Source organism: Bos grunniens, chromosome 2 (genome assembly GCF_055505025.1).
Source record: "Bos grunniens cultivar Pamir isolate PY7600 chromosome 2, Bosgru_T2T1.0, whole genome shotgun sequence".
NCBI lineage: Eukaryota > Metazoa > Chordata > Mammalia > Artiodactyla > Bovidae > Bos > Bos grunniens.
Window position 1 is genome coordinate 47,204,399 of NC_141166.1, and position 23,873 is coordinate 47,228,271.

At 35.8% G+C, this 23,873-nt stretch overlaps 2 protein-coding genes and 1 non-coding gene across 12 annotated transcripts in view; 2 read left to right on the forward strand and 1 right to left on the reverse strand.

The window, feature by feature from the left end:
• Window positions 1-23,873, forward strand: part of HYCC2 (hyccin PI4KA lipid kinase complex subunit 2) — a 65,037-nt gene that overhangs the window by 29,527 nt on the left and 11,637 nt on the right. For 5 of the 10 annotated variants that reach the window (XM_086346185.1, XM_086346212.1, XM_086346175.1 and 2 more), the window contains 8 exons: window positions 2,633-2,812; window positions 6,284-6,364; window positions 7,932-8,047; window positions 11,664-11,759; window positions 14,928-15,044; window positions 18,850-18,937; window positions 22,694-22,853; window positions 23,583-23,750. In XM_086346185.1, the coding sequence (XP_086202311.1) occupies window positions 2,633-2,812; window positions 6,284-6,364; window positions 7,932-8,047; window positions 11,664-11,759; window positions 14,928-15,044; window positions 18,850-18,937; window positions 22,694-22,853; window positions 23,583-23,750 (1,006 nt within the window). Of the gene's footprint in view, window positions 1-2,632; window positions 2,813-6,283; window positions 6,365-7,931; window positions 8,048-11,663; window positions 11,760-14,927; window positions 15,045-18,849; window positions 18,938-19,128; window positions 21,458-22,693; window positions 22,854-23,582; window positions 23,751-23,873 lie in introns of those variants that run through there. The other 5 variants (XM_086346224.1, XM_086346202.1, XM_086346220.1 and 2 more) reach the window with 2 other exon arrangements.
• On the reverse strand, window positions 5,730-5,834 carry LOC147378040 (U6 spliceosomal RNA). Its single transcript, XR_015153650.1, has one exon. It is a non-coding gene; the product is annotated as a U6 spliceosomal RNA (small nuclear RNA).
• Window positions 21,054-22,526, forward strand: LOC147378041 (FUN14 domain-containing protein 1). Its single transcript, XM_086346550.1, has one exon. The coding sequence runs from the start codon at window positions 21,081-21,083 to the stop codon at window positions 21,546-21,548; it is 468 nt and encodes a 155-aa protein (XP_086202676.1). The 5' UTR covers window positions 21,054-21,080; the 3' UTR covers window positions 21,549-22,526.

Sequence of the window (23,873 nt, forward strand, 5' to 3'; positions counted from 1 at the left end):
GTACAAGTTTAGGAGGAAGGAAGAGGTTTATTTAAACTGCTCATTTTCTTCTTAAGATTATAAAGTTCCTTATGTCATATTTTGTGATATTATATGAAAAATTATCAAGTTAAACATTGGAAAAGCTATTTCTATATATTTCCTCCGTTTCAAAGTCTTTCCAGTAAATACAATTAGCAAGACTTAAGTCAGTCTTAAAATATAAAAGTAATCTATTTTACTTATATGTCTTTAAATGAAAAGGTCAGTTTTCATTCCAATCCCAAAGAAAGGCAATGCCAAAAAATGCTCAGACTACCACACAGTTGCACTCATCTCACATGCTAGTAAAGTAATGCTCAAAATTCTCCAAGCCAGGCTTCAGTAATACATGAACCACAAACTTCCACATGTTGAAGCTGGTTTTAGAAAAGGCAGAGGAACTAGAGATCAAATTGCCAGCACCCGCTGGATCATGGAAAAAGCAAGAGAGTTCCAGAAAAACATCTATTTCTGCTTTATTGACTATGCCAAAGCCTTTGTGTGGATCACAAGAAACTGGAAAATTCTGAAAGAGATGGGAATACCAGACCACCTGACCTGCCTCTTGAGAAACCTATATGCAGGTCAGGAAGCAACAGTTAGAACTGGACATGGAACAATGACTGGTTCCAAATAGGAAAAGGAGTACGTCAAGGCTGTATATTGTCGCCCTGTTTATTTAACTTCTGTGCAGAGTACATCATGAGAAATGCTGGGCTGAAAGAAGCACAAGCTGGAATCAAGATTGCCAGGAGAAATATCAATAACCTCAGATATGCAGATGACCAACCTAGACAGCATATTAAAAAGCAGAGACGTTACTTTGCCAACAAAGGTCCGTCTAGTCAAGGCTATGGTTTTTCCAGTAGTCATGTATGGATGTGAGAGTTGGACTATAAAGAAAGCTGAGCGCAGAAGAATTGATGCTTTTGAACTATGGTGTTGGAGACAACCTTGAGAGTCCCTTGGACTACAAGGAGATCCAACCAGTCCATCCTAAAGGAGATCAGTCCTGGGTGTTCATTGGCAGGACTGATGTTGAAGCTGAAACTCCAATACTTTGGCCACCTGATGTGAAGAGCTGACTCATTTGAAAAGACCCTGATGCTGGGAAAGATTGAGGGCAGGAGGAGAAGGGGACAACAGAGGATGAGATGGTTGGATGGCATCACCAACTCAATGGACATGAGTTTGAGTAAGCTCCGGGAGTTGGCGTTGGACAGGGAAGCCTGGCGTGCTGCAGATCATGGGGTCACAAAGAGTGGGACACGGCTGAGCGACTGAACTGAACTGATTTAAAATATTCACTAGCATTTTAGATGTCCAAATATTATGTATTGCAAAGTGCCTTTATCTACTAAGTGGTATATAATTTGTTTAAATCATAATCTAAAGTTGAGATTCAGTATTTCAGGGAGAAATATCAATAACCTCAGAGATGCAGATGACACCACCCTTATGGTAGAAAGCAAAGGAGAACTAAAGAGCCTCTTGATTAAACTGAAAGAGGAGAGTGGAAAAGCTGGTTTAAAATTCATCATTCAAAAACTAAGATCATGGCATCTGGTCCCATCACTTCATGGCAAATAGATGGGGGAACAGTGGAAACAATGACAGACTTTATTTTCTTGGGCTCCAAAATCACTGCAGATGGTGACTGCAGCCATGAAATTAAAAGATGCTTGCTCCTTGGAAGACAAGCTATGACCAACCTAGACAACATATTAAAAAACAGAGACATTACTTTGCCAACAAAGGTCTATCTAGTCAAAGATAGTTTTTCCCATAGTCATGTATGTGTGTGAGAGTTGGACCATAAAGAAAGCTGAGCTCTGAAGAATTGATGCTTTTGAGCTATGGTGTTGAAAAAGACTCTTGAGAATCCTTCGAACAGCAAGGAGATCAAACCAGTAAATACTAAAAGAAATCAGTCCTGAATATTCTTCGGAAGGTCTGATGCTGAAACTGAAGTTCCAGTACTTTGGCCACCTGATGCAAAGAACTGACTCATTTGAAAAGACCCTGATGCTGGGAAAGATTGAAGGCAGGAGGAGAAGGGGACGACAGAGGATGAGATGGTTGGATGGCATCACCAACTTGATGGACATGAATTTGAGCAAGCTCTGGGAGTTGGTGATGGACAGGGAAGCCTGGTATGCTGCAGTCCATGGGGTCGCAAAGAGTTGGACACGACTGAACAACTGAACTGAACTGAAAGTTGAAATTTTAAGTTTATTTCCGACAATATCATTTGACATTCTTTTCTTCCAATCAGAATTTAAAAATGGAAGATTGTAAGGGTTGGTAAGAACAGAAAAAGAAACTCACTAACTGTAAACTAGTATATTAAAGGACTGATTATCTAAGAAGTTAAATAGTACAGTGTGTTGAAAGAGATGTTGATATTATATGGGCATGAAGGACTTCTTATAGTTACAGAATTGGTCAGTTCAATGTGTCGTCTCTGTGTAAATAGAGATTGAGGTTTTGGTTGCACTGATTTCGAATAAGCAAAAATTAACATATAATTTATTTTTAAAATACAAATATATGTGTAAAAAAATACAGCCAAAAGAATAGAAATAGCTGATGCACTTTATTTTCTTTTTAGCTCCTGGAGCCTGTCTGCCACCAGCTGTTTGAGCTCTATCGTAGCTCTGAAGTTCGACTTAAGAGGTTCACACTGCAGTTCTTGCCAGAATTGATGTGGGTTTATTTACGGCTTACAGTTAGCCGAGACAGACAGAGTAATGGTTGCATTGAAGCACTTCTGTTAGGAATTTACAATTTGGTAAGTGGAAAGTAATAGTTTGGAAAATGTCAAATATATTTTTTTAAGTCTTCTGAAATAATACAGAATAGTTAGAGGAAAAGAAATTTAAATGTCTGTTGAATAACTTATTTGAATTAATTAAATTGAGTACATAGGTGTTCAGTGTATGCTAGTAATGCGTTTTATAAAGTAGGTGAAACTATTATAATTGATAAAATTACTTATGGCTTATTTTTCTGATTTTTAAATTGACTAATATTTGTAATGCCTTACATTAAAAATTTTTAAATTTATTTTTAATAATCATTTGATAAAACATTATGTATCTGATACTGTATTGTTCATGAAATTGTTTTCTTTTAAGGAATTCTTAGGTACCTTAAACATTCTGGTTGTTTTTTTTCTCATGGTGTCCCGTTTAGAACATTGGTGTTGAAATTCCAGCCCCTTGAATCCTAGTATTCTGTGTATTCCCTGTAAACAAACACTTTGCATAATAAAACTATGTTTGTAGATGAGAGGTACCTCAACTAAAGTACCTCACAAAACATTTGAGTCTACAAAAAATATTCTTTTGCACCAGTACCCATTTCTCTTAAGCATTATCTCTTTAAAAATCATTAAAGAGCATTTCCATCATTGAAATCTGAAGGAAGAAACCTGGCCTTTGAAGTCACTTGTATTTTGTTTAAAAATAGGCCCTGCCACTTGCTGGCTATTTTAAATTTAAGCAAGTTAATTCATACCTTGATTTCAGTTGCCTCATTTGTAAAACAAATAAAACATTGATAGTAGTATTAAAAGCGATTAGAAGTACCCAGTGTGTTGCCTGAGGTGTTTATTGAATGTTTACCACTATTATTATAAGTAGTAGTAGTAATAGAAGTGGTCTCATAATTAAAGGTGAGTTGTTTTAATGAAAAGCTGGTGTAGGTATAAAATTACTTTGCTACCTTGCCTGATTTTTCTTTGAAAATAGGAAATTTTGTTTTATCTATCATCATGTCTCTAGTGCTTAGCACAGGCACTTAGTAAATGTTTATTGATGTAAGTTATTTGTATTGTTTGGTATAATAAACTTCAGTGGTGGAACAAATGAAGCAAAAAATTTGGGGATGCCTAACAAGTTCTTGACAGTACTTGTTGGTGCTATGATTTAATTATCTTTTGGTATCTTAAAAATAGTGTACTATTTTAAAAACACTCAATTATGTATCATAAATGTAACCTCGGGTTTCTGTCATCTTTTAATTCCCTTAATATCTTTGTTCTTTCATCTCTGTGGTTCTCAGTTTTTCTTACCACCCTGGATTTCTTTCGTGTATTCATTTCTCTTTTTTCTTCTTTTCTCACCCCAGCACTTCTCCCTTGCTACAGTAGCCAACACCTTCTCCACAGATATACATGGATAAAAATCAAAAGTATTTGACTTAATTTGAAATTTAGGGATAAAAATTAAAATTTTATCACCTAACTTAAATCAGGCCCATTGATCTTAGTATAGACTTTCTCTGAGACACTGTGGCTCAGATGTGGTAACTAGTTTGACTACAGAGTGGGTAAATGATTTCTCTAGGGATTTTTAAACCACTTTCCTGCCAAAATTAGAGGTATAGCCTTTGTTCACATGTGACTGATACTCTCCTGTGACATGTTAAACTCAGAAACTGGTTCTCAAGGAAAAAAGTTCTTTTGGGTTTGTGTTTTGGTGATGATAGTTGTTTTTTATTGTTGTTTCTTCCTTTTATGCTGTACAACCACTCATCTCTCTGACCACCTTCCTTCTAGGTCTACTAAGGGTAGTCTCTCTCTGGATTTTATGCCAGTCATGTATACTAATATGGTTTTAAAAGAAACAGATTAAAATAAGACAATAGACAAAAGGATTGGTGCAGGAGGGGCATTTCACCCCTCTTAATTGCTGGTGTCTGTAGGCAGGTTTTTACTGATAGCTGTAGAAGACTGGAGGTGCCAACGACTGTAGAAATGAATGCCATGACTTTTTCAGTGAAAGATAAAATGCTTTTTAAAAACCACAGGGATGTTTCTGTAGTTCAGTAAAAACTATTAAGTATGAACTTATGATTAATCACTTGGACTAGTACCATATAATTATGTTAATATGTAGCTTATTTCAGGTCATTAATTTATTACTGAATAATTGTAAGATTTTCTTTTAATAAGTGTAGCTGTCTTGGCTAAGACCTTTAATTTTAATCTTTTATATGGGAATTCTATTTTTAGTTTTCTGAGGAACCTCTATACTATTTTCTGTAGTGGCTTTACTAACTTACATTCCCACCAACAGTGTAGAAGGGTTCCATTTTCTCCATACCCTCTCCAGCATTTGTTATTTGTAGACTTTTTAATGATGACCATTCTGACTGGTGTGAGGTAGTACCTCATTGTAGTTTTGATTTGCGTTTCTCTAAAATTAATGATGTTGAGGCTTCCCTGATAGCTCAGTTGGTAAAGAATCCACCTGCAATGCAGGAGACCCTGGTTTGATTCCTGGGTTGTGAAGATCTGCTGGAGAAGGAATAGGCTACCCACTCCAGTATTCTTTGGCTTCCCTTGTGGCTCAGCTGATAAAGAATCTGCCTGCAATGCCGGAGACCTGGGTTCGATCCCTGGATTGGGAAGATCCCCTGGAGAAGGGAAAGGCTACCTACTTGAGTATTCTGGCCTGAAGAATTCCATGGACTGCAGTCCATGGAGTCGCAAAGAGTCAGATACAACTGAGTGACTTGCACTTTCACTTGCACTTCCAGCATCTTTTCATGTGCCTACTGGCCATCTGTATGTCTTCACTGGAGACATGTCTATTAAGGTCTTCCCTTTTTTCAATTGGGTTGTTTGTTTTTTTGTTCTTGAGTTGTATGAGCTTTTGTATATTTTATCTGTAACATCATTTGCAAATATTTTCTCCTATTCCAAAAATGTGGAACACTTCACAAATTTGCATGTCATCCTAGGGCCAGGGCTATGCTAATCGTCTGTGTTATCTTTCCATTAATCTTTTAAACTCAGCTGCTGCTGCTCCTGCTAAGTCGCTTCAGTAGTGTCTGACTCTGTGCGACCCCATAGACGGCAGCCCACTAGGCTCCTCTGTCCCTGGGATTCTCCAGGCAAGAATACTGGAGTGGGTTGCCACTCACCTAGTTTCTACTAAAAGATGTGATTACTTGTAATCTCCATGGCTGTCCTGCAAATTTATCATGAGGATTTATATGTGTGCCTATTTCATATCTTTACTGTCATGGTATTTTTGATTAACTGTATTATTATATCTCTCAATGTCTCCCAAAGGACTTCAACTACCAAAGTGTACAAATTGGCTAATTGGTTAAAGATACAGAAGGGTAATAATATTTTTATTACCATTTCTAAAAGTCTTCCTCAATTGCCAATTATATATTTGTTAAATTAAGAAAGCAATTATTATTTCTTTTAATAGAGTTGTGTGACTATTTCATTTTCCTACCATAGGAAATTGCTGATAAAGATGGAAACAATAAAGTTCTGTCTTTTACCATCCCTTCCTTATCCAAGCCGTCAATATATCATGAGGTAAGTAAGATTGGAGAGGTAAAATTTTTAAAAATTATCAATATATTGAGCAAAAGTCAGTTTCTTACTAGAGATAAATTATTCCTAACACATCTTTACGGATTTGTTTCTTTAAATGTAGATGTTTGTTATTAGTGATATAAAGCTGAGCTGTTGTCAGGAGAGATAGAAATTAATTATTGGACAGTTTTCCTCTAGTTCTGGTTTATTTTTTATTCTTCTACCAATATCATCGCTGGTCTTTTTTATTATATGAATTTTTAGAAATGTTCCTTTAAATTTTTTAAGTCATCTATATTAATTAGAAATGATCTATGTTAGATTGATTTACTTTTTATTATTTTTTAGGAAAATAACTACTTAGAAGAATATTAACACAGTAATTATTTTATTTCCATTTAAAGTAGTCTGATTGATGCATTCTAGATATTCAATAACCTTACACTTCTGATTTTTCCAGTATTTATTTGGTTGAAGATTGTGAGAACACTGATAATTATGTAGGTAGATGGCTCCTATTGACCTGAACTCCTGCCTGCTCTCTTTAAGGATATATGTCATAAATCAAGCTTCTTGTCTGTTGGCCCTTTAGTGCATTAAGTTGTGAGGAAAGCATTTAAATTAACTAATTCACTAGTAGTCTAAAAATTAGATTCACTTTTCTTAACAGCAAGCAGTATCTAGTTGCTTCATAGCTCAATGCAGCTGTTTATTTTTTAATTAATTCCCCTGGGACTTTGTTTTTCATTAGAATGCCTCTTACTTAACCAAGGCTGATTTTAGCATAGAACATTTCTAAACATTAGATTTTAACAGTGTTCTGTGTATCAAGTTATAAAATAAAATGGAGGATAGTGAGACATTTACAAATTGAAAGACTCTGATGCTGGGAGGGATTGGGGACAGGAGGAGAAGGGGACGACAGAGGATGAGATGGCTGGATGGCATCACTGACTCGATGGACGTGAGTCTGGATGAACTCTGGGAGTTGGTGATGGACAGGGAGGCCTGGCGTGCTGCGATTCATGGGGTCGCAAAGAGTCGGACACGACTGAGCAACTGAATTGAACTGAACTGTAGAAACATGAAATCAATTATGTCACTGTTAAAGAGACTTTTGATCATAGTATTTATTCTTGTTTGTATTACACAATTATAACTTCCAACACCTTGCTTTCTTAATGTAAGATTAATGAGAGTACCAGCCTCCCTGAAGTTAGACAAACCTCTGGGTTTGAATGTATAGTCCCCAAGAGTGCTCTGAGTTCTGGAAACAAACAAATTAATTATTATTCTTTTAAGCAACTTTTCTTATTCTGTGTCCTAAATATAGATTCATTCCATAATATATCAAAAACCAAAGCAGTGTATTTTTAGTTTTATATATTGTATATATGTTTTAAAAGGAGCTATAGAACATATATAATTGAAAAATTGAAGAGGTTTTGAAAGAGAAGAAGAAATGGTCTGAAACTGCCTTTTGTTGAAGCAGAATTAAATGTTCTCACGTTACAGATTTTTATTTTATTTTAAAGACACAATCTCATACTTTACCTTATTTTTATAGCCCTCCACGATTGGATCCATGGCCTTGACAGAAGGGGCATTATGTCAGCATGATCTCATCAGGGTTGTTTACAGTGATCTTCATCCTCAGAGGGAAACATTCACTGCACAAAACCGGTAATAATCAAAACTGTAGATGTTAAAATTGTTAATTTAGACTTAATAGTTAGCTATAATTACTTTGGTTCACGTTTGGTATAAGAAGAGACATATTGTTTTCCAGAATTGTGTACCATTTGGCAGTCCCACCAGCAATGTATGATAGTTCCAGTTTCTCAACATCTTTACCTACTCTTTTTTTTTTTTCCATCTTTTTTATTATATCTGTTCTTAGTGAGTATGAAAAATGGTATTTCATTGTGCTGTTGTTTTTGCTATATGTTTTACTTTTTTGTACAGTCAGCTATGTCAGAAATACACACTTTTTTTTTTCCAAGTTAAACATGTATTAGTTCTAGAGTTTATTACAAAAAACTGCAGTCTCTGTCTCCCTGTCCCTTCCACTCTCCTTTCCTAGATGTAACAACTTTTAACCAGTGGTTCTCAACCAGGGCACTTCTGCCTCTTCAGTGAACATTTGTCAGCATCTGGAGACTTGTTTGATTGTCACAACTAAGTGGGAGGGAAGACTGCTACAAGCATCTCAAGTGTAAAAGTCAGGGTGCTGTTCAGCATCCTACCACGCCTGGGCCGGGCCCCACAACAGTCACTTATCTAGGCCAAAATGTCCATAGTGCTGAGGTTGAAAAATCTTGCTGTTAATATTTACCATCTTCGTAGTAATTTACTGCTTTAAAAATTTTTCACTTTGGGGCATTATCTAATAACTTATCTCTATGAAAGATAAAACTAGGTTGTTAGCTCTCTCGTCCTTTCTTCTCAGTATAGTTATCTTGTAATTCTGGAGAATTCATTATTTAAATTTCTCATTATTATGAATGATTTTTTTTTTTTTTTTTTTTTGGCCGTGCTGTACAGCATGCAGAATCTTAGTTCCCCAACCAGGGATTTAACCCATGCCCCCTGCATTGGGACTGTGGAGTCTTTAACCACTGGACCACCAGGGAAACCCCTTGAATGAACATTGCTCATCAGAACTGTTCAGAGCTGAGCTTTGTGACTGGTTACTTTTCCTCTCCTGCTTATCTTTTTGTTTTCCTTGAAGTTCATCTTTGACCTTTTGTTTTCTTTGTTTACTATGTGCTTTGTAAATTTAGCCCTGTAAATTTTCTATCGGTTGTCTACATAGCCTTCCAAAACTTTGTTTATACCAGTTATTTTCTCAATTTTATCTTCCTGATAAAGGAGCTCCCAGAGCCTTTTTTGACTTACTGCAATCTGGACTGTGTTTCCCTCTTTGCCTGGTGTATACTTCTTATCTTGGTATTTCCCCTCACTGTTACCCTGGGAATTCCCTTTGTCTTTTTCCTGTGTGGATGGATCCACCGTTTCTTGCACCCTAGATCCTCATTCTTTGTTCCTAGTATTCTGAAATTCCATGTGATATTTCTTGGTGTGGGTTTATTTCCTGTTTGTGCTGAGCAGTACATGGGCCTTTTTGATTTGGAAACTCATGTCCTTCAGACCGGGAACTTTGCTTAATTATTTTTTGTTAATTAGTTTAGCCTCTCCATCTTATCTAGTCTTTTATTATTTGTCCTTTATTTATTTGGTCTTTTATTGTCTTTCTTGTGGAGCTTTTATTTGGAGCTCTTGTTGTGGTACTCTTTCCTCTTCCATTTGCCATATCTTTTTCCTTTGGCTTCACTTTCTATGATATTTCCTCAACTTCATCCACCAGTTCTGTTCCTGAGTTTTTAATTTCTGTCATCATATTTTGTATATCTGGAATAGAATTTGACCACCCTAAGAGGAAAGACTTAAAGATATGGACAAAATGTATCATATTTTGTACATTCTGAATGGTCTTTTAAAATAGTTCATATTTGGATTTTTGTTGTTTTTTAATTTTTGAAACAGCATCTCTTTTTTTAGAATATTAATGATAATTTGCTTTATTTAAAGTTATTGTTTTCTCTTTTATGTTTATTATATCCCCCAAATTGTGTTCCCCTGCCCCTGTTTCTTTATTTTGACCTCATTTTCCTATTAATGAAGTTCATCAGATGTCTGATAATCCATTTTTCCATACTTATGTGTAAGAGCAGGGAATTTTTAAAAATGAGAAGCTATGACCATGTTGGTAGGGGCTCATTGAGTATGAACTTCACAATTTCTCACTGGGCCATTCATTTGGTGAACTTCCCAAGTCCATATTTTTAAGTCTTTACTCTTAGGGTGGTCAAATTCTCTAAAGAAAACTCTTCTAGTTTCTTAACCAGAGGGCTGCTAGCATTCTGATGGCCAAGTGGGGAAGGAAAACTTGAGGTATCAGTATCCAGTAAGACCCATTTTACTTAAGTTTTCTATTTTCAGTAACTTCCCATCCTCCCCACTCCAACCCAAACCACACTTGTGCTTGGTGGTTCCCTGGTAGAAACTTCTCTTTTATCCTTTCAGAAAATAAGTCTTCAGTTTCAGAAAATAAATCTTCAGTGAACCTAGCAGCATAGAGAAGGAGAAAGGATCTGAAGATGTGAACTGCTTCTGTGTCATACTTTGAACTCAGTTTTTAACTTTTCATTTTGAAATAATTTCTGACTTAAAAAAAATATTTCAGAAGTAGCACAAAGACTTTCAATATACTCTTCACCACCTATGGCAAGCTTTTTAGAAGTACTGTGTTCCTGGGTCCTGCCCTCAGAGATTCTAATTGGGTCAGTCTGTGTTGAGACATGGAATATATTATTCCAGAATGTCCTTAAATAACTATAATGTGCATTCAGGCTTAGGAGCCACTTTGTTAGTTATTGTACAGATTAAGAAAGCATTCATTTATTCATTCAATAAAAATTAATTGAGCAATAATAATGTTTTAAACACCGTGTCTGACACTAGAGTTAGAGATGAGTAAATTAGGGTCTCTGTCCTAAAGTTGCTTATTACTGAATGGATAAAACAGAGGTAGAGACAGAGAACTGATTTAGCGGGATAAATAGTGTATTAGAGCTATACAGGTGAACAGTTTTTGTTTATTTTAGTTGGGAGAATTAAGAATGTCTTTATGTCTGAAATTAAAATTTGAGCCAGGATTTGAAACCTTTTAGTAGGAGTTTTCCAAGTGAAAAGTGTTGTAGTAAGAAAGGGTAACATCAGTAAAAAAAAAAAAAAAAAAAAGGCAAGGTATTATGAAAGATTATGGCATTTTTCATGGAATGATATAAGAAAACTGTTATAATATCATGGTGTATGTGGTAGACAGTGGAGGGAAATAAGGTTGGAGAGGTAGGTTGAGGGTGGATTTTTAAAGGACCTTGTATGCCTTGATGAGTTTGGTCTTTACGATGCAGTCAATAGTAACAGTAGATTAATAGTAACAGTAGATTAATAGTCTGTCACTATTGACTTTACTCATCGTAAAGACCTATTCAAGCATGATAGGGGATTTTTGAGGAAGAAAATATAGATGGCAGCAAGTACTCTGACCTTTAATAAGGCAAATGGAAATAGGGAAATTATTGAGGAGGATATTACAATGATCTGATTGAGAAATAATGAAAATCAATATTAAGGCATTGTTGTTATAACCATCCAACAAAGAAATCATTTACTACAATCTGTAAGTAGAAATAATTATTTGTAATCTTTTTCTCCTTGTTTTTGTTTTTTCTAGGTTTGAAGTCCTGAGTTTTCTCATGTTATGTTATAATTCTGCTATCGTGTATATGCCTGCTTCATCTTACCAGTCTCTTTGCCGAATGGGCTCCAGGTAAGCAGAATACTTATCATTATTTCATACATTTTTATTGAGCACATTCTCGCTGGTAGGCACTGTTCTAACCCCTGGTGATACAGCAGTAAACAAAACTCAGGAAACTTATATTCCTATAGGAATTTTCTATCATTCCTCATACATCATGATTTCTTGAAAGTACTTCGGTATTAAAGAAGTACTTTGTAGCTCAGCATCAAGCTAAGCCAAGATGATTTAGGTTCAAGGTGGTTTATTGGTATACTTGATCACTGCCTGGATGCCAGTTTTTATAAGTCACTTCGAGTGTTTTGAATAAATAGTCTTCTGTATAGAGAAAGTAAAGAAATGTGAACTTTTTCCTTTCTGTATCCCACAAATAACTGTCTCTTCTTTGGATAAGATTAGCATCAATTATGTGTATGTCTCATTTATAGTTGTATATTCTAATCGTTACCAAACCAGAATGTCTAATAATATGAATAGACCTGGGCTAAAATTTTTATTTCCGCTATTGAAAAAAAATTAATATAAATTGGTTTGGAGACAGAGGAGGGGAATTTTAATTATAGAAGGAACACTCAGTTTATCCTGCCCAGTTGATTTTTATTTGAGGAAGCACAAATAAAAAGGGTAAGCCTTCTCTACCCCCTGAAAGTTAAATGCTATGTTAGTTTTTCTATTGCTTCATAACAAATTGCTATGAATTTAGTTGCTTAAAATAGCATACATTTATTATTTCAGTTTTCTGTGGGTCAGAAATCTAAGTGTCACTTAGCTGGGGCTTCTGCTTAGGGTATTACAAGCTGCAGTTAAGATGTCCACTGGAGTTGCCATCATATCTGAGGTTCATTTGAGGAATTATGCACTTATCTTGGCAGAATTCAGTTCCTATAGTTGTAGGACTAAGGGCTTCAATTTCATATGGACTGTCTGCTGAAGGCCAGTGTCAGTTCCTTGCCATGTGAGCCTCCCAATTTAGGCAGCCTACAGCATGGCAGCTCACTTCTTCAAAGCAGAGGAATAAGAGACGATGCACTACAGTCTTATGTAATATAATCACATAATCATGTACATGTATGCATGAAAATGGTATCACCTTTTCCATGTTACAAGCAAATCACAGGTTCCACCCATGCTCAAGAGGAGGGGATGACACAGGGTGTGAATACCAGGAAGGTATCATGAGGATCAGCCCCACATGCCCCACCCCCAGCCACTACTACAAATGCTTTGCACAGGTTCATACTGGTGTATTACTGAGAAGAAACTGTGGTCCTATTTATAACAAAACTCACTTTTGCTAATTGGAGGTAGGCCAGTCTAAATTAGCTGTTAATTTGATTTATAAATTTGTAGATTATTTTAAAGTGTATTATTTCCACTCGTGTATAAAAACAAGATTAATGACTAACAGAATTCTTGTCTCTAATCTACATGTTGTTTGTTTTTTTTAAACTTTTTATTTTGTATTGGGGTATAGCTGATTAACAGACAGTGTGATAGTTTCAGGTGAACAGTGAAGGAGCTCAGCCATACGTATACATGTAACTATTCTAACCTAGATGTTCTTATCAAGAGAGTATATTGTTTAAGCACTTACTGCATATCTACAGATCAATTTATTTATAGATGACTATTTTTGGCTCAATTAAACAAATTTGCTATATCTCTAATTGGTAACATTTAGTATGGCATCTTACAGAGTTCCTTAATAACAAATGATGATAGAGTTTCAGTTCAGTTCTGTTCAGTCGCTCAGTCATGTCTGACTCTTTGTGACCCCATGAATCGCAGCACGCCAGGCCTCCCTGTCCATCACCAACTCCTGGAGTTCACTGAGACTCACGTCCATCGAGTCAGTGATGCCATCCAGCCATCTCATCCTCTGTCGTCCCCTTCTCCTCCTGTCCCCAATCCCTCCCAGCATCAGAGTCTTTTCCAATGAGTCAACTCTTCGCATGAGGTGGCCAAAGTACTGGAGTTTCAGCTTTAGCATCATTCCTTCCAAAGAAATCCCAGGGCTGATCTCCATCCTCAAACTTTTACTCACGTGTCCCCTAATGAATTTTGAAAAACTTGATAGCCTTTATACATTTTTAAGTTAACATTTAAATTTTTTATTCTTTTTTATATGATTTCCAGCATGTAAATATTAACATAATAAAACAAATAATTGTTAATTGCTATTTTTAATGTATATAATGTAAATACACAGTGATCTAATTGATACCATGATACCATCATCCATATATGGAATAAATGAAAAATAGTCTTTCTTTAGTAGTCTTTCTCCTTAAAATGGAATGTGTATTGCACTTTATCCACATAAATTTTATCCTAATATAGTGCTGTTATACTTAAAGGTCTTTTATTGATCAACTAATTATAAACCTCTGCCACAAAGAAAATATGTAAATTAAAAATATAAAAATATTTCCAGAGACCAAAATGCACTAAACACTAAAAAATTTCTTCTGAACTCACCATTGCAGTTATTCTGATAAATTAATTTATTAAAATAATAGAGGTATATAACATCTCTGCTAATTATTAAACATAACTTTTCTGGAAGCATATTTTAATGAGATGGAAAATAGAGGATCGTTTATGACACTTTAAATTTGTTTTGAGAGTTCTGTATCATCCATTAATCCATCCTGATAATATTTGGGACGTGTGAAAGTTATGCATTTCTTTTGTGAAGAGGGAGAAGGAGAATTATGAAAGAGATACCTATTTGAGAAAAGTTGTTGCTTGAGGGCTTGCCTGGTGGTTCAGATAGTAAAGAATCTACCTATAATTCAGGAGACCCAGGTTTGATCCCTGGGTTAGGAAGATCCCCTGGTGAAGAGAATGGCTACCCACTCAAGTATTCTTGCCTGGAGAATTCCATGAACAGAGGAGCCTGGTGGGCTATAGTCTGTGGGGTCACAAAGAGCAACTTTCACTTTTTCATTGCTTTTATTGCTATAGTCCACTAGAATGTGTGTTTTGTGAGAGCATAGATTTTTTTTTTTATCTTTTTACCTATTTACAACTGTATGCATAGACCCATGATAGTGACTGACACATAACAAGTACTTAAAAAATATTTCAGTAAGTGTTGAATATGTGAACTTATGAACACAAAAATATTTTATTTAATGAATCAGCAAATCACACTTAAATAATGTATTTTCCTAGGGTTTGTGTGAGTGGGTTTCCACGGCAACATGAAAAACAGTGGAAAGAACTCTGTGGTCGAATAGTGTTGGATCCCGAATTTATGGTGCAGCTTCTCACAGGAGTTTATTATGCCATGTAAGTAGGTGTACTGTGAAATTGTGTGGATTCTTCCTAGTCTTTTAAAACTTAATATTTCCCTTTTTCCTTATTAGTTTCACAACATGGAATATTTTGTTCCATGATGGACCCATTATCTTATTTTTCTAATATGAATTTCTTTTAGTAGTTTTAAATGAATTATACTTTTTATATCTGCTCTCTCAACAACTTTTTAATATTCGGTACTGTATTGTTAACTATAGTTAGCATGGTGTACATCATATACCCAGGATTTTATCTTATAACTAGAAGTTTGTACCTTTTGAACCAACCCTTTTGTACCCTTTTTGCCAGCCTCTGGCAACCACCAATCTTTCTGTATCTATGAGTTCAGTTACTCTTTTTGTTTTGTTTTGGATTCCACATGTATATGAGATTATACAGCATTTGTCTTTGTCTGACTTATTTAATTTAGCATGATGCCCTCAAGATCCATCCATGTTGTCACAAATGGCAGGATTTCCTTTTGTTTATTTGACCATGTGTCATGCGGGAGTTCCCCAACCAGGGATCAAATCCATGCCCCCTGCATTGGAAGTGTGGAGTCTTAAGTCCTAGGATTTCTTCCTTCTTTTAAATGAATAATATTCTATTGTGTGTATGTAATTGTATATATAATATGTGTGTGTATAATAAATATGTATACACACACACCTTATTTTCTTTATCCGTTCATCTGTGTGTTTGTCTAATACATATTTGTTGTTCAGTTGCTCAGTCATGTCTGACTCTTTGCAACTCCGTGAACTGCAGCACGTCAGGCTTCTCTGTTGATAGCTATCTCCCTGAGTTTGCTCAAACTCACGTCCGTTGAGTCAGTGATGCCATCCAACCATCTCATCCTCTGTCACCCCCTTCTCCTCTTGCCCTCAATTTTTCCCAGCATCAGGGTCTTTGCCAGTGAGTCAGCTCTTCGCATCAGGTGGCCAGAGTATTGGAGCTTCAGCTTCATAATCAGTCCTTCCAATAAATATTCAGGGTTGATTTCCTTTAGGATTGACTGGTTCTATCTTCTTGCTGTCCAGGGGACTCTGAAGAGCTCTCTGGCACCACAGTTCAAAAGTGTCAATTCTTCAGTGTTTAGTTTTCTTTATGGTCCAACTCTCACATCCATACATGACTATTGGAAAAACCATGGCTTTGACTCTACGGATCTTTGTTAGCAAAGTGATGTCTCTGCTTTTTAATACACTGTTGAGGTTTGTCATAGCTATTCTTCCAAGGAGCAAAGCATCTTCTAATTTTGTGGCTGCAGTCACCATCCACAGTGATTTTGGAGCCCTGGAAAATGAAATCTGACATTGTTTCTACATTGTCCCTATCTATTTGCCATGAAGTGATAGGACCAGATACCCTGATCTTAGTTTTTTGAATGTTGAATTGTAAGCCAGCCTTTTCACTCCCCTCTTTCACTTTCATCAAAAGGCACTTAGTTCCTCGTCATTTTCTGCCATTAAAGTGGTATCATCTGCGTATCTGAGGTTGATATTTCTTCTGGCAATCCTTATACATACTTACATATACATATAGGCCATATTTTTTTTATCCTTTTATCTGTTAATTTACAATTAGATTGTTTCCATGTCTTGGCTACTGTACATAATGCTCCAGTGAACATGGGGGTATAAGATATCTTTTTGAGATAGTGATTAAGTTTCCTTCCAGTGTGTAATAGAAGTGGAATTGCTGGATCATATGGTAGTTCTATTTTTAATTTTTTTAGGAATCTCCATATTGTTTTCCATAGTTGTTCCACCGATTTACATTTCTACCAGTAATGCACAGGGTTCCCTTTTCTGCACATCCTTGTCAACATTTGTTATTTCTTGTCTTTTTGATACTAACCATTCTCACAGATGTGAGATGATACTAATTTGCATTTCCCTAGTGATTAGTGATGTAGAGCCCTTTTTTAGGTACCTATTGGCCATTTGTGTGTCGTCTTTGGGAAAAAGTCTATTCAATTCTCTGCCTATTTTTAATTGGATTACTTGGTTTTTTGTATTGACCTGTATGGTTTTCTTAATTTCTCTTTCTGATAGTTTGTTACTAGTAGCTTCCCTGATAGTTGGTAAAGAATCAATTGGTAAAGAATCCACCTGCAATGCAGGAGACCCTGGTTCAATTCCTGGGTTGGGAAGATCCGCTGGAGAAGGGACAGGCTACCCACTCCAGTATTCTGGCCTGGAGAATTCCATGGACTATATAGTCCATGGGGTTGCAAAGAGTCAAATGTGACTGAGCAACTTGACTTTACTTAGTGGGATGATTTTCTTAATTTCCCTTTCTGATAGTTTGTTGTTAGTGCATAGAAATGCAGTAGATTTTTATATATTGTTTTTATACCTATAACTTTACTAAATTTGTTTATTCTAACAGTTTTTTTGGTATATTCTTTAGAGTTTTCTACAGTTGACTCTTGAACAATGAGTGGGTTTGGGTGCCATTTGCAGAGTTGAAAATCTGAGTATAACTTTATAGTCAGCCTTCCATATCCATGGCTTCAATCAACCACAGATTGTGTATTACAGTAGTTGGTTCTTATTGAAAAGAATTCACATATAAGTGATCTCATGCAGTTCGAATCTATGTTGTTCACAGGTAAACTTGTCTTCTGCAAACAGAGACAGTTTTACTTCTTTTATTTTTTATTTGCTTGAACTTCAGCTCTGTGTTGGATAAAAGTGGCAAGAGTGGGCATCCTTGTTTTATTCTTGATCTTAGAGAGATCTTGTTCTTAATCATTTGTCACTGTTAAGTAGTTATTGACTATGAGCTTGTCATATGCAGCCTTTATTATACTGTAGTACATCTACTCTGTACCCACTTTTTTGAGAGGTTTTTTTAATCATGAATGGGTTTTTAATTTTGTCAAGTGCTTCTTCTACATCTGCTATTATGATGGATTTATCCTTCATTTTGTTAATATGGTGTATCACACACAGTTGATTAAATTGTAGATGTTGAACCATCCTTGCATCCCAAGATAAATCCCACTTGATCGTGGTATGTGATCAGTTGTTGAATATAGTTTGCTAATATTTTGCTGTGGATTTTTGCATTTATGCTATGTTTATCAGAGGTATATTGGCTTGTAATTGTCTTTTCTTATAGTGTCCTTGTTTGGTTTTTGTATGAGGGGGATGCTGGCCTCATGATATGACTGTGAAAGTGTTCACTATTGGAAGAATTTAAGGATTGATATTATTTCTTTAAATGTGTGGTAGAATTCACTCATGAATCCATCTGGTCCTTATTGGGACCATCTTTTACTTATTGGGAGGTTTTTGATTAATGATTCAATTTCCTGTGGGTACAGTGATGGGTGTGTTCAGATTTTTATTTCTTCATGATTCAGTCTTGGTAGATTGTATGTTTCTAGGAATTCATCCATTTTCTGGATTGTCCAGTTTGTTGACATATAATTATTCATAGCCCTTTCAGTACTTTTAAAATATAACTAGTCATGAAACTGAAGTCTGAATACTGTCACATAGTTCATAACCCAGATTTTCATGAATTCAAATAGATAACCCAGATATCAACACATGATAAAATCCAATTATCTTTAAGAGATATCTGTGAAATATTTTAAATGTTAATATTTAAATTTTTCTTTTTGTTCTTGTAACCAAAATTGGGATAGTTTAGAAATTCATGATGCAAAAATTAATGTGAAAATCTTGTTACAGAACCAAAATAATAGGACTTGGAGCAATAAAAAAGATTGTTATTGAAAATGAGAGATATTTGCTAGAGACTGTAATCTGCTTCTCCATAGGTATAATGGACAATGGGACCTTGGCCAGGAAGTCCTTGATGATATCATCTATAGAGCTCAACTAGAACTCTTTTCTCAACCACTATTGGTAAGTTATTATATTTACTTTTTGTTAAACTTGCCTGTGCCTAAAAAGGGTACTGCTGCTGCTGCTGCTGCTAAGTCGCTTCAGTCATGTCTGACTCTATGCGACCCCATAGACGGCAGCCCACCAGGCTCCCCCGTCCCTGGGATTCTCCAGGCTAGAATACTGGAGTAGGTTTCCATTTCCTTCTCCAGTGCATGAAAGTGAAAAGTGAAAGTGAAGTCGCTGAATCGTGTCTGACTCTTATCGACCCCATGGACTGCAGCACACCAGGCTCCTCCGTCCATGGGATTTTCCAGGCAAGAGTACTGGAGTGGAGTGCCATTGCCTTTTCCGTAAAAGGGTACTACTGGTATAAAATTCAGTATGTAATGTATGAGGCAGTACTAATCATTGGAGGGGGAAAACAGGTTTATTCCATACCAACAGTTGGAAAGGAAACAAAATTGTTTTAGATCCTCTTATTTTACAACATAGCAAAATAAAGTTCAAATAAATTAAAGAATTAAGTGTCTTGAAATCCTTTAAGAAAAGAAAGAAGAGAGGCTATAAATATTTGCTCAAATTTTTGGAGAAGGAAAGGCTATCTATATTTAAGTGACTGAACACATCACCAAAAAAGGTTGATATTTTTTTTAACTACATAAACATCTAAATTCTAAACCATCAGTTTTTTGTTTTGTTTTGGAGGGGGGAAGGGGGCGTTGTTTTATTTTTTGGCCATGCAGTATGGCATGTGGGATCTTAGTTCCTTGACCAGGTATCAAATCTGTACCCTCTGCTGTGGAAGCACAAAGTCTTAACCGTTAGACCTATAGGGAAGTCCATAAACCATCAGTTTTCTAAAACCAAAATTAATATGAACTAGTTATCAACAGGCATGACAAAAAAAGCAAGTTAATATTTAGTTTTACATAAAAATTTAATACTCTTCCAAAAATAACTATATCTCCAAAAGGTAAGATGGTCAATAAAAAACTAAATTTGAACGTCCAGTAGTAGGGTGAGGGAGGCATTTTTTATTGTTACCAGTAACAGTATGACATAACTCTGCACATCCTTTTGGTAATGTATATGTGTTTTCTTTGAGCTACTATCCCATCTTTACCAACATTTCCCAAGAAACTACTTAAAAATTTTTTTAATGTATTGTGAACACTAGATCAAGGTTTGTTTTAAATGCAAAGGAATCTGAACTCTAAACATTATTTTACAACAGAGAATCATTAAGTTATTTACTTGATGAAATTATTTATTTGAAAATTAATATTAAGGAAACATGCTAGCTGTGTTAGTAGTAAAGTAGTATATAGCTATTTTCTTTTTAATCTAGACAGGACAAAGGAAACATAACAAATGTTAATAGTTCTCTAGGTGATTCAGCTGGATAGTTTTTATTTCTTTGCAATTTTCTGTATTTTCTAAATTTTTTCTAGTATTTTTAGAGTTGTATATTTTTTTAAATAGTTGTATTTTTAAAATTATTTATGTATTTTTACTTGCAACAATTTAAGAGTATAATTTTTGAGTAATTTTTTCATGTCTTTTTTATAGTTTAAGCTAAATATAAATTTATTGAAGTGACATTTATATAATTCTGTCATATTTGAATTTTCTTTTTTCCTCATGTCAGCATCCCTAATTTTACCCTAAAGTTTACTGTAAAAAAAAAAAAAAAAGATTGCATAGGGAATTCCCTGACAGTATTAGTTAGGGCTCTGCTCTGTCCCTGCCAAGGGCAAGAGTTCCATCCCTGGTTGGGGAACCAGGATCCCACAAGCTGCACAGTGTGACCAAAAACAAAAAACAAGTGGACAAGAAGATAAAAAAATTACACCTTGATAATAACACCTTGCATTTGCGAGACTCTTTAAATTTATAATTTCATCCCTGTCTTATAAATTAAGTAGAAGTGGCATTTCCAAGGCAATATAGGTAAAGAGATTCATAATCTATAGTTCTAGAATAATCCTTTATTGCTATGGGTCTCCAAGGGACCCAGGAAATGACATTCCTTTTCTCTATTCAAAAACAGAGCCAGATGATAAATAGATAAAATAGTTGATAGATAGAAAAACAAGTACCGAAAGTAGGGGCGAGAGGCGGGCGGGTTGGGACCGCCTCAGTACAGGCCGCCAGCGGTATCATGGCGACCCGGAACCCCCCTCCCCAAGAATATGAAAGTGATGATGATTCTTACGAAGTGTTGGATTTAACTGAGTATGCCAGAAGACATCACTGGTGGAATCGAGTGTTTGGCCACAGTTCCGGACCTATGGTAGAAAAATACTCGGTAGCCACCCAGATTGTAATGGGTGGAGTGAGTGGCTGGTGTGCGGGATTTTTGTTCCAGAAAGTTGGAAAACTTGCAGCAACTGCAGTAGGTGGTGGCTTTCTTCTCCTTCAGATTGCCAGTCACAGTGGCTATGTGCAGATCGACTGGAAGAGAGTGGAAAAAGATGTAAACAAAGCAAAAAGACAGATTAAGAAACGAGCAAATAAGGCAGCACCTGAAATCAATAACATAATAGAAGAAGCAACAGAATTTGTCAAACAGAACATTGTGATATCCAGTGGATTTGTGGGAGGCTTTTTGCTAGGCCTTGCATCTTAAGAATATGTTCTATCACAGTGAAGTCACCTCTGAGAAGAGAAGTGGTGGTGACAAGATGGTCTCATCATTACACATTGACAGATTCTCCAGGATGACAAGAAACAACTAGCTGGACAATACCCAACTCACTGCTTAGCATTTTGCCATCTGAAATTTAGCAGACTAGTATCTGCTATAAAATAACCTGTATGGTATATGGATAATAGTACCCCTGAGCAAAACATGGCTTTCATTATTTTTTAAGAATTTGTGTTTGTTTAAAATTTGAATATAAAACACTACTGTTGGATGTAGATATGGAGAGAAAATGAATTGTTGGATGTATTCCCCAGTAAAATATTATCCTCATTTTATTTAAATAAAATGTTTTCCATTGTGCTTTTTTTAAAAAAAAAAAAAAAGACAAGTACCATCTTTATTGCTGATTAAGGTTAGATTGAAAGACTTCACTCCCTACCCTTTAGTTAAGATGTTGAAACAGCCCACTGGAGCAAAGGTTTGAGTTGGGAGAGAAGGTTTGAGTTGGCAGAGCAGGCAGGGGTATCCAGCTTGCTCCATTTCACTTGTCCTGTCCAAGTGGAGAGTGAGGGAGAAAGATGGTCCTCTAGCTCAAGATCTTTGCTAGGTCAGCACTACTCAGTCAGAAAACATGGAGCAGCCAATGGCTATTACTTTCCAGCCAGATACCTCACTCTCCTCCACAGAGGGCAGAACTTGATGGAACAAAGTGCCAGATGGGTTTAGGAAAGATGTCTCCTCATGAAAACAAAGCTATTTTTTTAAATTATAAATTAAATTTTGCATGTTATTTATCATCTGAAGAATCAGAAAGAAACTTACTCCAAATTTTCTTGTATCAGGGTTCATATGTTTAAAACTCTTTGGAATCTATTTTCTCCTTGAAAGCCAGCAACTTCAGAGAGTCCATGAGGGTGTGTGACTCATATTTTTAAATGAATTCTCATCTTAGAAGCCTACCCAAAAGAATACAGACCAGTGGAAATATAAACATTTCTGACACATTATACTTTTCTATTTTGTAGAGCAACTTTTAAATACATATTCAAGAAAGTATAGAAACATGAAATGTGCAGTAAGCATAAATTGTATATTGGATGTAAGTACATATAGACTTACCATTTTAGGTTGCCAATGCCATGAAAAATTCATTACCATTTGATGCTCCTGATTCTTCACAAGAAGGCCAGAAAGTACTTAAAGTCGAAGTCACTCCAACAGTGCCGAGGATTTCTCGGAGTGCGATCACAACAGCTTCAATCCGTCGCCATAGATGGAGGAGAGAAGGTGAATATAAAATCCCTATAGCCCGCTCATGGGTTAAAGTAAATTTATCACTGTTTTTACAGACTATATTTACACATGATATTATAGTACTCTTGTAGTTAAAGTAAAATTGTTTAGTTGTTAAAAATAGCAGTAGAAATGTGGTTTGTATACCTGAATTCATTTTAATATAAATATGTATATATATTTTATAAAGTAGAAAGATGTTATTTAAACTGCTCTCTGAATGTTGAAACAGAAAATAAGATCAAGTTAATTTTTTTTTAATTAGTAATAACAATAGAAAAAAAATTTCTTTAAGCTTGTTTCTGAAAAAAGGTACCTGTATGAGCAGTGTGGGAGAAAATTATATAACTGGCCAAACTAATGGTATAATACAAGCTATACATAAAATAACTGATTTTTATCTTTCTTTTCCTTGTCTTCTAAGTGCTGAGTCCAGCAGTATTTCATAGGCATATGCTACTTGAATAGTCAAGCTGTCTTGCCTAAGAGAGATTAATTGCCATTTTAATGATCTCTATTTTTTTCTCCTATTCATTTGCAAACCTCACATTGTTCATCTGCTGCCTTATGTGTGTGCATGCTGTGCACACACATGTAACTATATAAATAATGTTTGTGTTTATGTCATATCCATATATACATTCTCTTATCTGCCTGGGTCAAAATGCTCAGAAAAGAATAGAGCAGCAAAAAAGCACTAAAATTTTATATGTTGAATCCCAGATGGCTTTGACTTCTCAAACGAGGCTGACTCGAGTATTCCTGGCTCCCCGATCCAACACGGCTCCACTGACCTAGGGATCAAACGTGTGCAAGAGGGGGAGGTGCTGGTGCACAGGACTCCTGAGCACGGCTCACCGGAGCCCAACTCAGCAGCAGCCACAACAGAGGGTAGGACAGAGATGAGGAGGCAGAAGTCAGTGAGGCAGTTGCTGGAGAAGGATCCTGGCTCTCTGTCCCCAAGCAGAACATCTTTCCATTCTAGTGTGTGTTTCCACTACCCCAGGGTGTATT

Excerpts from the sequence above, each read along its gene's own strand:
- LOC147378041 (XM_086346550.1), top strand. The coding sequence starts at position 21,081 with ATGGCGACCCGGAACCCCCCTCCCCAAGAATATGAAAGTGATGATGAT.